This window comes from Sparus aurata, chromosome 11 (assembly GCF_900880675.1).
Source record: "Sparus aurata chromosome 11, fSpaAur1.1, whole genome shotgun sequence".
Taxonomy (NCBI): Eukaryota; Metazoa; Chordata; class Actinopteri; order Spariformes; family Sparidae; genus Sparus; species Sparus aurata.
In genome coordinates this window covers 26,043,465-26,060,612 of record NC_044197.1, presented here as the reverse complement: position 1 = coordinate 26,060,612, position 17,148 = coordinate 26,043,465, and the positions used below count along the sequence as shown (strand labels likewise).

At 44.8% G+C, this 17,148-nt stretch overlaps 1 protein-coding gene across 1 annotated transcript; it reads right to left on the bottom strand.

The window, feature by feature from the left end:
• Positions 1-6,681: 6,681 nt before the first annotated feature.
• On the bottom strand, positions 6,682-9,551 carry ccn1 (cellular communication network factor 1). The gene is made up of 5 exons (XM_030432651.1): positions 9,284-9,551; positions 8,860-9,094; positions 8,186-8,530; positions 7,884-8,086; positions 6,682-7,763 (listed from the first exon to the last, which is right to left on the bottom strand). Exons 1-5 carry the CDS (start codon positions 9,329-9,331, stop codon positions 7,461-7,463), a joined length of 1,134 nt encoding a protein of 377 aa, XP_030288511.1. The 5' UTR covers positions 9,332-9,551; the 3' UTR covers positions 6,682-7,460.
• Between the last annotated feature and the right edge of the window lie 7,597 nt (positions 9,552-17,148).

Below are 17,148 nucleotides of genomic sequence, written 5' to 3'. Positions count from 1 at the left end.
TGTTTGTTGTTAAAAGTGCATTTGAGCTGTTTTTAGTCTGCGGCGAACACATTCATTGGAAATAATTCCTCCAATTTAAGAAAGTGGCCCTTTGAAATTTCTATAGTTGGTTTGCAGTTAATTAGTCTTGATTTGCTGGGCAGGGCTCAATGGTGCTGCGTGCAGAGCTGTTTTGTTTTTTTACGAGAGCGGCTCCGGGACAGGGCTCTGCTGTGGTGGCCGTATCCAGAAACGGGCTAAATGTTGGCAGAGCGCGGCACCAGGAAAGGCAGGTACCGGAGCAAAGTAAAAAAAAAATAAAAATCATGTTTCCAGAGCCTGATGTCATCTGTTTTCACATAGCACATGGAGTGGGTCACACCGGGCGCACAAGGAGAAGCTCCAGAATGCGTGAAAAAACACATTCGGTGTTCGAAATCCAAAACGCTTTCCATCTGCGACCAAGTCTACGAATTTGCGTGCATATTTCAAATTTTGAATTAACATTCAACTGCACTTGCAACATTCAAGTAAATAAAGCCATGTGTTTTTATCGTGGTGGTTTTCTACGGCCTGTTCATTTTCCAGCTCGTAGTGCTTTCATAAAAACGTGAGGACAGTTATTTTGAATAACAGCCAGTTCTACAACACGTCGCCTTTTCAAGGTACGCGCGCTCAGTTTTTGTGATTTCCCCAAATGTTTTCTCCAAAAATTCATACTGATAACAAGCAGGCCGCATCAGGTAACACAAAGCCTGAGTTTGGTTTCAGGAGGTCATTGTGTACACTCGAGGGCATTACTAGTTTATTAAAAGAATGACTCCCTCAGAGTCTACGGCTGATAGAACCCATCCTGTGCTCGGGATAAACACGCGTCTCTGTCACACTTTAACAAGAACAGTCCAGCAATGTTGTCGCCGCGGTCACCTCGGAGACTGATCCCCAGTAAGTTGTTTGCAGGAAGTGATTCACTCGCTCCCTTTTGTCTGTCTTGTGTCAGTCTGGCAGTCTGAACCAACAGAGCCTGCTTGTTTTCTGTTTTTTTTTTCTGGTATTATCAGCCTCCAGTTATCGTGGTGTGGTTGTCTTTAGAGCACCTGCCTCTGCCTCACAAGTCACGAGACTTTCCGGCCGTCTTTTCTCTCTGCCGCTTGATCGTGGCTGCCTTGTCCTAACTGTTTGCAGACTTCACCAAATATTAGGGATTGTTTTGGTTTACAAGCTAAAGATGAAGTACCAAATCAACCCGGTGACATGCTGCCATCATCTAAGCTCAACTCTCATTTCCCAGCGGCACACTTTGAATTGCATCTGGTAGAAATAATGCCGCAATTTTTGAGATTGCGTTCAAGCACACGCAGAGTGATTTACCTTTAAAATGAGAACATATGAGCTTTTTGATATACAGTTGCTAATTTGAATAACGTGGCAAGAAAAAGTATTGTAATTTTATCATGCTGGAGGTGACTGCATGTCCCAATAACGATGGGAACTGGGTTGTGAATCGCTCCTTGTGCGGTCTCAAAAGAAAATGGTCTGCATTGTTTTCAGGTGGCAGTTGCTGTACCTGGTTACCTGGAACCAGTCCTACAAGAGGTCCTCATATACCCCCTTTTCCGACTAAAGCGGTTCAGGTGCTGGTTCGGAGCCAGCCCTTTGCATTTTCAGCAGCCAAAGAAAACTCCAGGGAAAACTGGTTCCAGAGCGGCACCAACACTTTGCTGGTCTAGAACAAAGAACCACTTCCGTCAGGGGCTGGAGGCGGGGTTATTGTGACCGAGGACGAACTGTAATCGCTCATGACCACCATAAAGAAAAGAGTCGATGTTGTCCGCCAAAGTTGTTCCTGGCACTGCTGGGAAATTGGAGACCTATGCAGTGACTGTGTGATGTGACTCTACAGTGGCTCTAATTCCGATGGGAAAGCAAACCGGTTCTTAAAAGGTTTTCCAGGTCGAACCAACTTGGAACCAGAACTAGCAGCAGCCCAGAAGCAGCACTTTTGGTTGAAAAAGGCTAACAATATCATAAGTTGTACACTGATGATGAAACAGATGTTATGTTGTCTGTCTTTAGAAAGAGAGGCGAGATTTGCTGCATATATCTTTACATAAAAGTAGCATTAACCAGTGTATGTGAATGGCCGTGTGATATGTGTTCTCAGGTGTGTTGGTATTGACTATTTCTGCACGTGTGTTAAGGCCCTTGTCTGGACAGAGATGGTTCTTGCTTTATAACACAGTTTCCGTCAATACCCATGTACATGTGGACCAAACCTCGGAGGTTTTACCAGAGAGTCACATGCTTCGTCTGCCCGATTGTGTGTCTCAGAGGAGAAGCTGCCATTCAACAAATCACAGTTGGCAACACTGTCTGGCTGGGGGCGTCCGGGAGAGGCCACCACCTTTGGACTCTTCTACGAGGGGACATGTCAGGGGCTATTTCTGCCTGGACTGTCGTGGACTGTTCAAAACAGTCGCCTCCGGCCAAGATGATTGATGGACAATATGATTAACTTTGAAGTCGTATCAAACAGTCTGCCGTGGTTGATCTCGTTCTTGGCTCTGGTTGAGGTGAAGTTTGGGTTAGCGCGTCTCTCGTCGTGTCCCGGGGGATGTGTGGCTGATTGTGAAGCAGACTGAATGAGACGCCGTACCTTCGGGTGTCCAAGATGTTCCCACCACAAGTAAATCAGGTTATTGTAGCATCAGCGAGGGCCGGATGGAGTGAGATCGACAAGCAGACTGGTTCAGGATTAACAGTCATGAATTCAGGGATAGTATTTAGAGCTCAGGCATCAAGAGGAGACTCCGAGGGACTCTGCTGCTCCGTCGCATTGAAAGTAAAGCCAAAGTGGAAGTGTTTCAAGCATCTGAGCGGGCCAGGTATTTGCTGAAAGGGAATATATATATGTGCTTAAAACCTCAACACTTCAGTTATTTATCATGATATAAATATTTTTAATTATTAATCATGATATCTTTACAACTTTGAGATGAAAGTATTTCAAAGACATTTTTAGTTAATCTCCTTCAGCATCACATTGCGCCTCTCCATCTAATCTGCTCTGTATGCCAGTTTGAATCTCCAGACTGGCATGAATGTAAGGCCGCATCTGGTAAGAGCATGTTTATTTCCTCAGATTTATATCTGCTTCTTTGTGTATTCACTTGATTGCAGTTTTGAAGCGGGCAGACATTTTATTTTATTTATTTATTTTTAGTCCAGAGTCACAGTTGCCACTCATCAGCTCATGGCTCACCCACTGTCAGCTCCAGAGATCAAAGTGTTACAGGGGAAAGTGGGTGGCGATATAATGACTTAAGCATTACCGACCCTTATCCCTTCACAATAGTGGAAATCGGGCTGCAATTACCCAGCATGGGGGGAGACGAAAGAGGAGGAAAATACATTGCCCTTGTCACTTATTGTTCCATAGGAACATCAGCAGAATCCTGATCCTGAGGCCAACCACTGCTTAAGAGCTCAAACCACATTTCTTTAAATGCTAACCAAGAAAATTATGGTTTTATAGCAGTGTTGAATGATCTTTGAAAGAAAAGCATATAGTGTCTTTGCATTTATGTTCCCAGGGTTTACTAAAAGTTCAACTTTAGAATGTGCGCATATCTACCTCTATCTCTAAGGTGTTTGGTGTCTTTACAGTAGTTTTGATGCCTGAACACAGCTTGTACATTTGGTTTGTTTAGGTGTAAAAAGAAATTAGACAATGATGGCCTTTCTCTTCTGCTTAAAAATATCTTCCCCATAACTACAGTCCTTGATATCACACATTTTATAGCCATGATGTTTCACATTTTAGCCATTTTGGGAGGCTGAAATAATCCCTAAAGAATTAGCTGTGGCGTTGAATCCACTTAACATTTAACAAGGCGTGAAGGCAAAATTACTGCCTCTGATGGTGTGATGTCATCGGTCTGCCCAGCGTTGAACAATAGCGAGAGCAGCATATGCCAACATTAGCTCAGCTGTAGACGATGTGTGCCCCCTTGGAGATTATTCACTCCCAACATTGTCTCCATCGGGCTGCGACTCAAGACGCCCAAAGACTCGGCGCCGCCTCTCTCATCAATGCTCGGCTTGTTTGAGAAAAAATAATCACTCCAGTAGCCGGCGGCCCTCCGGGAACGCACTGAACAATCCAACAGCCTGGGAGGGAATGGACTCTGATTTTCCGCTATAAGCCTGATCATCAGTTATTCTTATGTAATTGCAGATGGGGATCTGATGGGTGTGTCACAAGAGTTGCATCACTGTCATCATTATGTGTGTATGTTCGACAGGGTCCCACACCCTGTCAGGACCTGGCAAGCTGGCGTCTTTTACATCAGCTTGTTCGGGAGATATGTAATCAGGAAATACATTGCATGTAATGATGAGCATGTTTAGCACATATGAGTCTTTAAAACGTGCAGTCAGGTGAGACTAGTCTCACTTGTCCCTCCATTTAAAACAGGATGCTTTTTCCCGTTTCGTCCAGCAGATGGAGCTTCATAAAACATGTGGCCGCCTCTGAATCTGTGCTCGGTGGCCAGCCTCTCACCCTCCTCGCTTCTTGCCCCTGGCCTCCTTATAACAGTGAATATTAACCTGAGGTTATGGACAAGGGGGTTGTTAAATAGCTGACATCAGTGCTCAGCAGCTTCCAGCATGTTGTAATGGGCTCTCTCGATCCTGTTAGCTTCTGGTTGCACAGCATTACGTAGTGCTTGATGGAGCTTTAATGCTAATGTCTTTGTCATATAAACACATTCTGGGTTGAGGGGAATGAGGTAGTCGCTGAGTGATTTAATTGCCGAGGCACATGTGTGTGAGGGCCTTGTTTGCCTGTGTGTCTGAGAGTTTTTACAGGTTTGTTGGCCCCCGGACGGCTCAATTTATTTCACTAAAGCGCGATCTTCGGGTTAAAGCTGAGGGAGTTTAAACCTCGCCACTTTGTTTGTCCGTCCGTTATAAAGGAATGCTACTGATGGCCGAAAAAAGGATCGCTCACATAACGTACAGGTGCCATTACATAACCGACTTTGCTGCATTGTGTTAACAAGACAAATGGCGGCCTGATTGCACGCCACTTTCCGAACTCTGAGGGGCAGAGATGGAAACGTTCTGCAGCAGGAAGCGACAGAAAGGGAAAGAGCAAAAACAGGGCTCCCTGAAAGTGTTTGGACTGTAAATCCGGGCTGCAAGGGGGCAGCCACACATCTTTGTGATTAGGTAAACCTCAGAAGCCTTTCATGTGAGCAATCTGTAAAACCTCAGTGGGCACATCCTGTGCGGTATGCAGCTCAATCAAAGGCAATGTGTCCTGCTCAAGCTCTTATTAAATGCACTCGATTAAGACTTATTTCCAGCAGCTCTGCAGGAAGGCTGTGTGCGAGTGCCACGGAACCTTTTCGGACAGACGAGCTTTTGTAGTTGTTTGTGAGGAGATAAAATGCCTTTCGTGGACACAAGCGAGGACTTGGGAGTGTTTGTGTATATTCGGAAAACCTTCTCAGCTGAAGTGAACATGTTGCTCTGAAATATTTTCCAACATCTGCCGCCCATCAGGATGTCTGCTTTCTGAGCCACTGCTGCATTCCTGAGCCGCTCCCTCTACCTGGATCAAAAAAAGAAACCCTTCCCTGTCGTTGCCCCTGAGCTCTGCTCTTCCTACCCCGGTTCAAACTGTACCGGAGGTATTTGTACCAGGTGCGAGCATCCCGCGTCTCGGAACAGAACAATAACACGTGTCCCTCTCAGACCGATGCTTGTTGTCTTATTTAATCACACATGTCTTGCACATCGGGGTCACAAAACCAACAGGACCGATCGGAGCTCAGGTAAACACAAATTACGAAAGACACCGGGGCTGGAGTCTAGCGGTGTTTGTGACAGCAGCAGCAAACCGTTTCTGTTAGCTGTAAAACTGAGCTTGAAGTTTCTATGACCACTGAAGCAGCTATGTTACCCCTGTTTCCTGTCCTTCGCCTGTTTAGCCCTCATAATAGTATTTCTTAATGCCCGTTAAACTGAAAGCTGGAAAGGAAGGCTTAAGCCCTCCCTCCTTTCGCGGGCCTGTTTACAACTGTTTAGCAGACCCCTGCAGTTTAAGAGCCAACAGAGGCCAATGCAACTAATTCACTTTTAAAGGCGACTGCTAATGAATTAGGTCAGTTTGGTCGCGCTATTCCGCTGCGTGGAAAAAAAAAAAAAAGACCTTCCCGGGGAATGCATGCTTTGTATACAGCCCATTGTATACAATAATAGTCATTGTCCTTCTTGCATGGTGTCTAATCCCGGCCCATTCAGAGAAGCACTTAAGATTCTTGGCATACTCCCATACTCATTGCTACTCGTGGACTTAATCTTTTTTTTCCCCCTCTCTCAGAATCAGTCAAGTGTATGGCTTAGCCAGATCAAATGAAAGCAAGCTAGCTCGCTGCAGAATGGCATTCCAAAGAACAGAAAGTCAGGAGCGGGAGCCTCCAAGGGTGTGTTATATAAGAACAGACTGACCTCGCTCGGTGTCTGTCTGAGAATCTGTTGGGCCTACACAATGATATAACAGGAGGATTTTCTCTGGTAATAGTGACTTTAAATATCCCCACCGACCCCCCCACCACCACCACCCGCAGCCCCGTGCATGTGATCACTTGCCCCTGCAGAGACACTTGAACAGACCGAAACTCAGGCGATGTCATCTCTCATAAATAAATCAGTTTTATTTGTAGCATATAAAATTAAATCATTTTACAATTTATTCCAGTATGACACATAATATCCAAATAAAGTAGCTACATTTTTTTTTGATAAATAATATTAATAACAATAATAAAAACATTCATTCATCCTTTGACATGTTTCGCTTTGTCTTGTCTTTTTTTTCCTTTTCTTTTTTTTTTTTGTTGTTGTTTTCACCAAGGGAGTTCAATAGCTGCCACAAAACATGAACAATAATGCCCACGTCAGGAAGGAATGAAACCACCGCGCTTGTCAAACAAGTCCAGAGGTTACATTTCGGTGTCTTGCTCTTAAGATACGGGATGGTATGCTAATTGAAGTTGCGCGTGTGCATATCTACATATACACACACAAGTCTACAGTCTGTGTCATGTCTGATGTAAAGGATCAAAATATACACAGTGAATTGATATCAGCGACTAACATAAATGTACAAATATTAATTACATCTTGCTCCATAACGAAGCTACTTCACAGGCTCCATTAATATGAAGCAGTTCATAGGTAAGAATGCTGATGTAGTCACAGCAAACAGTGCACTTCATTAAGTCCTCATGATGTAAGCCCACAATTCCTTGGGAATCTAGTTACAACAAGAAGCTGGTAGTTGATTGGTAGTCTATTTACACCCCTGTGTTTCATCTGGACCGCCATTGGCTGCCAGTACTGCGGATGACCTCTTTCTCTTGCTGAGGGGGTTTTTTTTTTGGTTTTTTTCTTTGGACGTTCGTCACCAATCAGTCTCTGAACTTGTGGATGTCGTTGGAGAGGCGGTAGAAGGGGTAGGAGGCTTCGTTGGCATGGGGACAGTTGTAGGTGCACTTGCAGGACTCGATCATCATGATGTTCTTGTTGAAGGTCTCGCCGTCCTCGCAGCGGAACTTGACGCGGATGGTTCTGGTGTCGTGGGGGCTGCAGCAGCGGCCGTCCACGCAGGCGCCGCAGTACTTGGGCCTGTACTTCTTCAGGCTGGAGCAGCCGGCGTAGGTGAACCTCACCGGCTGGCTGGACTTCTTGGTTCTGCTGCACTTCTTTCCCTTCTGCAGAGGAACAAACAAGATGGAGACGGAGGTTAGTCGCGCCCTCGGATCCAGAAGTGATGCATTATTTGGTGTCGTGCACGCTTCCAATCGCTTTCAGTGGCGGTGGCTCAAGCTTACCTTCAGACTGGAGTAAGGTGACTGGGTGCATGGCCGCACTTCACAGATTCGCGTCTCTTTGACCAGCTTGCACTCGCTGTTGTTGTTGGTGACTCTGGTGGAGATGCCTGTTCCACAGCTCTTGGAGCACTGGGACCAGGGCGTGGTTTGGACGATGCACTTCTGGCTGTCAAACATGTGGACCTCAGGCTGCGCTCTGAATGCTGTGAATGAAAGAAGAAAACAAACGTTAGCATCTTACAATCCTCTGCATAGAGATCCAGAAAAACGACACGAATCGCCAGGCTGAGAGGCTCTCTTACCAGCTAGGGACTTGAGTCCTCCCTTGACGATAGTGATGAGCTCGTTCCTGTTGGTGAGGTCTCTTTCCAGCTCGTCGGTCAGCACGTCTTTGCCAAAGATCTTCTCCAGGATGTCTGTCTGCTTGCCATCATCGCACACCCACTCTTCGCAGCACTGGCCCGCCACCTTGACCAGTCTGGGGTTGGCACAGCCCAGGTTGGGCAGGGAGAGCTCCTGGGGGCACAGCGGGACGCATCCCACCGCCCCGTCGATGCATGTGCACTGGTGTTTACAGTTGGGCTGGAAGCTCTCTCCGTTCTGGTAGATCCTGCTGTTGTACTCGCAGGGTCTGCCCTCTGACTTGGCTGCAGCGGGAGAAAAAAACAGGAGGAAAGGAATGTTATTCTTTCCTGCTCTGCTCGGAGACGTCTGCTGAAGACATCACATGGCTGCCAGGTAAGGATCAGTTAAACTGTGAAATTCTTCAGGCTGCCTGAGGAGTCTTTTTTCCCTCCACAGTGGGCTGTCTGTACTTTGAGGTCTAGCCTAAGTTTCCTTTCTATCTGCATTCCACAGTGCTGAAATCACACAGGTTCCCATACTCATGAATAAACGCCCTCATTTAAAGAGAGAAAACCACTTGAGACAGTCAGAAGCATGCACATCTGGAGCTGGATGGGCTTTTCGTACATACCTCGGCAGATGCCACGAGTAGTAGCAGCGGCAAAGCTGGCCCCAAAGTTACACTCCAGCCCTTTAGTGTGGTCACAAGGCTCGGTCAGGCTGCAGTCCTCGTTCAGCTGCCTGGCGCAAACTTTGCAGCAGCCGCAGCCGTCCAGGGCGACGCTCACGCCGGGTGCGCACTTGGGCATCTCCTGCGGACACTCCGCACACACGGAGGGGCAGGAGGAGGAGGAGGAGGAGAGGACCTGTACAGCCGACAACACAATCCTCTATTAGAGACTGACACTTTTGAAGCCATGCCACACAGATTATCCCAGAACTTTCTCAATAGCTCGTCCCGTCTAAAGAAACGTGCGCTCCCGTCCCTCTCCTTGGCTAAAACACAGAGAATCATAACGGCTCAAACGCTGCTTAGATCGTAAAGAGAGACTCACCAAGTTAAGGCTCCCAAGGAAGGTAACGACAACAGTAAGCATCAGCATCTTGGATAAATTTCTTCAGCGTTCTCAAGAGGAATCCTGTTCCCAGTTGTGTGAAAAGTGGATAAAGTCTGTCTTCAGAGGAGTCCTTAGATATTCCCTCTCTCAGTCGTCTGTCTCTTGACTTGTTTTGCGGGTAGTCTCTAAGTGTGAGAGGCTCCTTTTTTAGAGTAGGTGAAGCTCTCGGTAAAGCGGTTGCAGTCTGCTGAGGTCCGGCCACCTCCGCACTTTTATACCGTAGTGGGAAGCCGACGTCATCGGGCTGCTTGCTGAACTGTTCCCAAACTATGCCAGGAATGTTTCTCGGCGCATTTTCCATCCAAGACCTAAGCTCCACCCTGTCTAAACCTTTCTCTCTCTTTCTGTCTTTTTTTTTTTTTTTTCTCTCTTCTTCTCTCAAATGGATTTTTCCCCCCTGGATCCCATCTGAACACACTTTTCCGTCTCACATTTTTCCCTTCTTGTTTATCCCCCCTTTCATTTTTCGTCCTCTCGCTCGCTTCTCACATCTATCAACCCAGGTTCAGAGGACCGTTTCTGAAGAAGTAGCGCACTTTGGGCGCTTTGTTTGGACTTTTCGAGGGTGACTTTCCTCCTCTTTAACACTTTTAAAACAAAAATGATTGAAACACATAGTTTGGTGTTTTATAACTTAATGTTACCAGTGCACCGTGCGTCTGTTTTCTTGTGGTTTGGATACAATAAAAGAGGCCAGAGAACACCCCAAAGACGTGTTCCAAAACCTCTCAAGCTTATAATGAGCTGATTCCGGTTTCATTTGGTGTCAGTGATGCTTTTGCTGATGAAAGCAATTTGTTAAATCCACTTTTACAGCGTGTTGCAGCCGCCACGTTTAAAATAGCTGTAGGTTTTCTCTCCGTGCGCCTAAAGGTGTGGGCAGAAATACGTTTAACAGCGGCTATTTCTGGCTTTCCAGCGCCTTTATTCAGGGGAGCTAAGCGTTTCCAGATGCGCACCAGAGCTCAGACGTAACAATATTGCCATATTTGGTATGGCAGTAGCCTACATTATTAACATATTTCTCTCTGCCTTTGGCCAGCAGACCACAAAGCATTCCTGACAGCTTAAAGGCTTGTTAAATATGTTCTTCATGCAGGGAAATTCCTCTGCTTTCATTCCTTGAGGCAATTTGACTTTTCACGCAATCTGTCCATCACGTTCCGGGAGGGGGGGTTAGCGGGTCCCGGTGTAGGTAAAGTGATCCAATTTTCCACAAAGGGATGTTGTGGAGTTGGTGGGGGGAGACAAATACTTGGTCTTTGTTTCTATTTTTTTTTTTTTTTTTTTTTTTTAGTCTCAATAAGTCCCTTTCACCGAAGTTTTTTTTTCCCAATGATCCCGATTGATGAACACTTAAGATGGAACCGAAGTGCGTAAAGACGCAGCGTAAAAGGCATTGATACTAGCCTCCTGCCATGAACTGATAGCTGATACCAAAGAGGACACTTTGCACGAGTGCACAGGGTTTATTTAGGTTTTCAAGGATCGGACATTTCACTCGTGTCTCCGCTCTAACCTCGTGTGCAGTTTCCACACGAGACAGCAGCTCAGAGCGGCGCGGCGCGGCGCGGCTGGAGAGCCTCTTTGGTGAGTCTTCTTTTGTCTCTTCCCTTTATTCTTCAGACTTTGACTTTGGTGAGTTGAATCAGCTTTTAAATGCAACACCCTGACTCATCACCGTACTCTCGGTGTAAGAATATGAGTCACAGCGGCTAGATTGTTTTCTTAAAGGATCTTTTTCTCCAGGGAAAGTTTTTTTTCCCTCCTGATAGGGACTTCGGATGTGGACAGAAACTGTTTCGGGGCTGTCCGGGCTTAGGTTACGAGTGATGTTGTTTTTGTTTTGTCCACGTCGGTAACCACTGGGGTCTTCAAATATGATACTCATGTGATTACACTGTGGACAGATCCGTACAGCGTGTGTCTCTGCGAGGGTTTGGACTGGAGGTGTGTGCAGCCTTCTGCATTTGGATAGGGGGTGTGTCCGTGCGAGCACATGTGCAATGCTTTCTCGTGTGTATTTCCAGCTGTATTGTGCTAATGTGTGTTAGCATTTGCCTGAAAGTGTCAAATAAGAGATTTTAAAGGGGCCCTGCATTTATTTTACTCATCAAAATCTGTTGGCCCATCTTGGTGAGAACAGCTGTAAAATGTGTGGAGGAAGCTGGAAAGATCACCCTGATGATGTCATTATCCCGGTTTGGGTTTGGAATTAAACATTAAGTTGTTTATTTTAAACGGTAAGACAAATCGGCTTTAAAGGTGCAGTATTTAAAATGTATGTAAAAACTATTAAAAACTAAAATAATCAACACTATGTGAAGAAGTGACAGTTGACATTATGACATCCGCTGAAGTAAGCATGCTAACCGCCTAGCCCTGGCCCATCTTGGTCCAAAGCTCCTTTGCTTGTGGTATAAAAACATCAACACATCACTGGTGCACCATGTTCCCAGTCTAGACTGCTAGCTGCACTGCTAACCGAGCTAACTAGCCAACAGCAGTCACATTTAGTGTAATGGATATAAAAACGAGCATTGCATGTAAAAGACAAACAATGTGTGTTGAAATTGCATTCGACTTCACTTCATATTTCTTATTTGGAGAAAATACATTTTCATGTTTCCGTTTTTTCCTCGGTTTAATTCTCAGTTATCTGGAATACATTGCTCTGGCCTTCCGGGTGATCTGTTGCTCTGGTCTTCCATGTTTTCTTGTAAGGGGAGGATGTTGTTCACGGCTCCTTCATTATACTTTGGACTTGAAGCCAGCAACATTGTGTCGGCTTCATTCCTTTCTATTTTCCCCCTTGCAGGTAAGAGCAATGGTTGTAATGTGTCAAAATGAATGTATATATTGTCTATGTGACAAGGGACATGCCGAAGTAACGTTAGCAAGGGAATTTAGCTCGCCTAAACATCAAAGTGTTTATACGGCGGGAGCTCGCGTGCATTCTGTTGGGCATTGTTTTGAAAGTGCAATGTAGACATTTAGTTGTGGAATTTAGTGAACATGTAATGTATATCGATATATATTTGTTCATTACCCTGCTGGAAAAACCAGCATAGACCAGCACCAAAATACAACATATGCTGGTCTTGCTGGTGACCAGTCGCTAGCAAGACCAGCATATGTTGTGTACTCAAAACAACTAGGGGGCAGCATAGCTCTAGAGTAACCGCTCACTGCTGCTAAATGTAGCTGCTGTTAGCTCAGTTGCCCATGCAGCTAGCGATCCAGACTGGGAGCTTGTTACAGCAGGGAAATGTTGATATTTATCCTGCTAGCACAGCTAGCTAGCTTTGGAGCAGGACAGACCGGGGTTGGCTGGTTAGCAGGCTAACCTCAGTAGATATCTCTGCAACACATAGTATGCATGAACCTCTTAGAGCCCAAACAGTTCTTGATCTTCTCTTGATAATTTAGTTAGGTTTTTGAATAATGTTTTTAACTAAATTCCTACATATTACACTTTTAATATTCCTTCCAAGTCTCCTAAATGTGTGGAATAAGTGCAATACTAAATTGCTGAAATATCCCTTTAATGCCTCTAGTGTCTCAGGTCTTATGTATTGTTTGACTGCTCTCCGCCATGTTTGTCTAAAGTCTCTCTCATGTGTTTGTGTGCATACTGAATGTGAGTCTCCGTGCCTGTGTATGGCTCCATGTTTGCCTCCGCTCATGTGTCACTGCGATAGGAAACAGTGGTGTAACTGTGCGTCAATGGAGAATACCATTACAGTAATCTTCATCCTTTAATTGTTCAGGAAATATTCCAAAAAGTTGGACATGAGTCTCTGTTTTGCCATTGCTCTGGCATAATACTTTCCACTGAGGATGTTTGAACACCTCCATCACACACACACACACACACATGCAGTATACACTCTCGTATGCGTCACAGAAATGAGGAGGGGGGGGGGTCTCTCTCTCTTCCACAGAAATTATCATCGGATCATGCTCGCCACATGCTCATCTGTTGCATGTTTATGTGAGCGGCTCCACAGCCTCCAGCAGGGATGCTTTGGTGATATCGCTGTTCACCAAAGTTTGTGTGTTGTGTTGTGACTCAGCGTAATGGAAACCCATTGTCAGATTCCCACCAGGATCTCCATCAGTGGAAGAGACGGCGGCCCTCAGGAAGTCTGTGGCGAGCGGCCCTCAGCCTCCCCATTTATGTCTAAGTGACAGATGGAACAGGGCAGGACGGCCCCGCATGTTTAAACAACAGATTCCACTGTAGTATATTCAAGATACATGTCATCACTGCTGTGCACTTTGTACTAGCAACACTTCCTCTGTCTGTCAGCCTCATGGAGCAACAGGAAGTCTGCTGAGTTATTGGTCGTTTTCATGTGAACGGGGGCAGAGACGAGGCCAAAGATTAAAATTCCGAATCCAGTTCTGAAAAAATACAGATGTGCGAAGGCAGAAATGTCTTTATCACAGGATCTGCTTGAATAACTTTTGTCAGCGGGTTTTGAGGATTCTTTAAAAGTGAAAAGAAGTGCGGCCCAAGCTTGTGTTCGGCCATTTTGTCCTTGTTATCTTGATGTAATTAAATGGAAAGGCCTTGAGGGAGAATTACTTTTCATAATCTAGTTGTTTCTTCATATCCTTAATTATTAAATTTCTCCCCCAAGATTACCTTGGAGGCAGTCTGTGCTTCTTTTTTTTTTTTTTAACTTTTATTTAATTTCAGATAATTATGACACATTTGGCCAGAAATCCACCTCAGTCTAGGTCATACTTGCCAACATTGGGTTGTGAAAAATAGGGAGATTTTTTTCATCGGTGTATCGGCCCAAGTCACAAGGTTCCTTCGCCAGGTGTGCGATTTATTTGTCATAATTTCTTGCCTTGTATTTTAAACCACACAAAATTCTTAGAACAGTGTTTCCCCTAATTTTTTTATAGCAGCTGCGCTCTGAGTTGATAACCTAGCAACACTAGGGGAGTCTGGGGGCATGCCCCCCCGGAAAAAAATTTGAAAAATGACCCTTTAAATCTCACCTACTCGTGAGATTTTTGAAAAGAAAATCATTTTCAGAATTTCAGAATCAGAATCTAAGACATGAGACAAAATAGTGTAGAAGCTGACATTGCTGTTTGAAAATATGTTAACATCCTGAGCATTTCAGAAGTCAGTGAGCCACATGCCATGGAAGCTATTGAGAAATAATTCATAATATTTATCATAATAATTCATCATAATTTCTGCATATTAATATTCATATTGAATAGAGGAAGCACTAAAATACAATAACAATAGGTGTCTTACTCGTCCAGTTTACTGATACAATCTGCAGCTGGTTTGGAGTCACTGGGTCACATGACATGAAAGATATTCTAAAAAACAGCAGTTATTTTGTATTAATTTATTTATGCTAAGTAATTTAATGACGGTCCCTAAATCAGTCTCAGTGTTTCAGCGCCAGGCTCTGAGAGGTGAGCTGACCGCCCTCCTGCTGCTGACACTGGGAGAACCTCAGTAAAGTCTCAGCTGGACGCGATATCCACAGAATATCCAAACTGAAACTAACTTCACCCCGGTTCGACGAGTCGCCTGTTGCAGCCTTTGAATAGGATGACGAGGATTTCAGTCACTCAACTTCAATGGTACAAATAGCAGTAATGAAAATAATAATCGATTTCAAGATAACTTGGGGTGTGGTGCTTTCACTGTGTGCAATTTAAATTCCCCATTCGCTCGTGATATTAAACCGACAAAAATCACGTCATCATCAAAATCAAATGTCATTATGTTTATCAATACCCACCCGACCGACCGTGCCTTGCGCCCCCCCCCCCCCCCCCCCCAAAAAAAAAAAAAAAGAAAAATAGATTTGCATGATTCACGAGAGCCTCATTTTCAGGTCGGAAAAGCTGGATTGTGGGATTTATCAGGAACAATCACACACCTGCTCATCCACACAGGCAGGCCAGGGTTGCCAGATACTGCAACAAATATAGGGACACAATCTTACTTGTTTCCTTTACTGTAAAATCGGGAGATTAACGGGAGAAATTACTGACCGGGAGCATCGAGGGAGATAGGGTTAAAAATCGGGAGTCTCCCGCGTGAATCGGGAGAGTTGGCAACTATGGTCTAGGTACATGCATGGATATAGCAGTCTAGTCTCTAGGCAGTCTCCTGTTCAGGCCTTCAGTGACGTTCAGATTATTTTAACTTTCACTGTGGGTCTGTTCAATAGTCCAATAGGATTGCAGCTAGCTCTCAGCATGGATATGGCTCGCAGGATGAAGGAGGACGGGTTTTTCCTGTACTTGTGCAGCAAACTGTGTTGTCCAAACATTTGTATAGCAACGCTAACATCTGCTGCAGCATCACGTTTCAGGAAAGTGCAGTAAATATAATCTTCTGCCTAACATGCCACGAGAACAAGCAGTTCCTATGCAAGCAAGTGTATTTTTGTGCTGGCAAAAACAAAGCAAATCATATGCCTGGTTTTGTATTCCTGACTGCTTTAAAAGACACTCGCACTGTGTGTCCCCTCGCACTTGACACGCACATCTTTCACTGAATATGCAAAGGAAAGTGGAGAAGCTAACTGCGTGGCAGACTCGTCAAAGGTCACCTCCTGGTAATAAACTTGATATATTTATGAGATTAACTCAATCAGCTGTTGAGGTGTGAACTTGACAGGCTTCGGGGCAAGACAGCAAGACGAGCAGTAAACTCTGCTGACCGCTGAAAAGTTAGAGGCTGCGATCGGTGCTCACAATATCACATTTTGCCACGAAACAGAGCCTGTTTTTAGATGCGGTGTAACGCGGGCTGAGGGCTTTTGAAATGTGATGCGGAAGCGGCAGAGTTAGACAGAGTAGCAGTCTTACTGGAATAGGTTCATTAATATTCACACATGAATCATACCATAAAAGACAGATGAATCTACAGCTCTGTCAAAAAAAAATTGACAAAAGAGGTACCTCCCCTGCCAAAAAAATGTAATTAACCGCCGTAATTGTGTGGAAACATGTCCGCCGTTTGTGTCTAAATTGATTACAGCAAAGATACATTCAGGGGAAATTTCCCTCTCCGATACTCTGACACAGTATTATCAATCTGTGGAGTTATGGAGTGAGTTCGTGTTTTAATTAGCATTTTATTCATAGGCTCAGTTTCCCTCAACCTGCTTCCTTCTACTTTCAGATACTTGGTGCATTCAAGGATGACAGAGATGATTTCTGTTTTTTCTTATTGTCATCAAACCCTGTGAAAAGACCAAGATCAACAACTGTTATTTCCTGACAGCCTGTCAGTCATAGTCAACCCATTTTTTTTTTTTTTTTTTACTGAAAATGTAAAGAAAACTGTCAGTAAACCAAACTTTACTCAGATAGAAGTATAAGCAGTGTGTTTGTATGGAACCATCTTCAGTGGGATTTGGGAACATTTGGTGTGTTAGCAAGAATCTTCAACAGCGCGACGGTGTCAATGGACTTGGTGTGAAAAAAACCGGCGAGCAGAGGCGTGGATTCGAGTGAAATGACTCGGGCTCAGAATGAAGTCACACATTTGATGACTTCAGACTCGACTCATCACATCAAAAAACAAAGATGTGGAGCTCACGTTGGACACCGAAGACTCCTGACGTCTGTCGGACTTGAAAATACTCGATACCATTTCCCCAAAACTCATTTTCCCTCAGTTCTTGAATCGTCACGTTATTTCTTATGGTAGAAAACACGTCCCTCTCTACTTCAGATGTTGAGGAGAATGCTGCAGCACTGTTGCTGTTGCTGTGAAGCCCCAGAAATGTTTTGTGTGGGTAGAT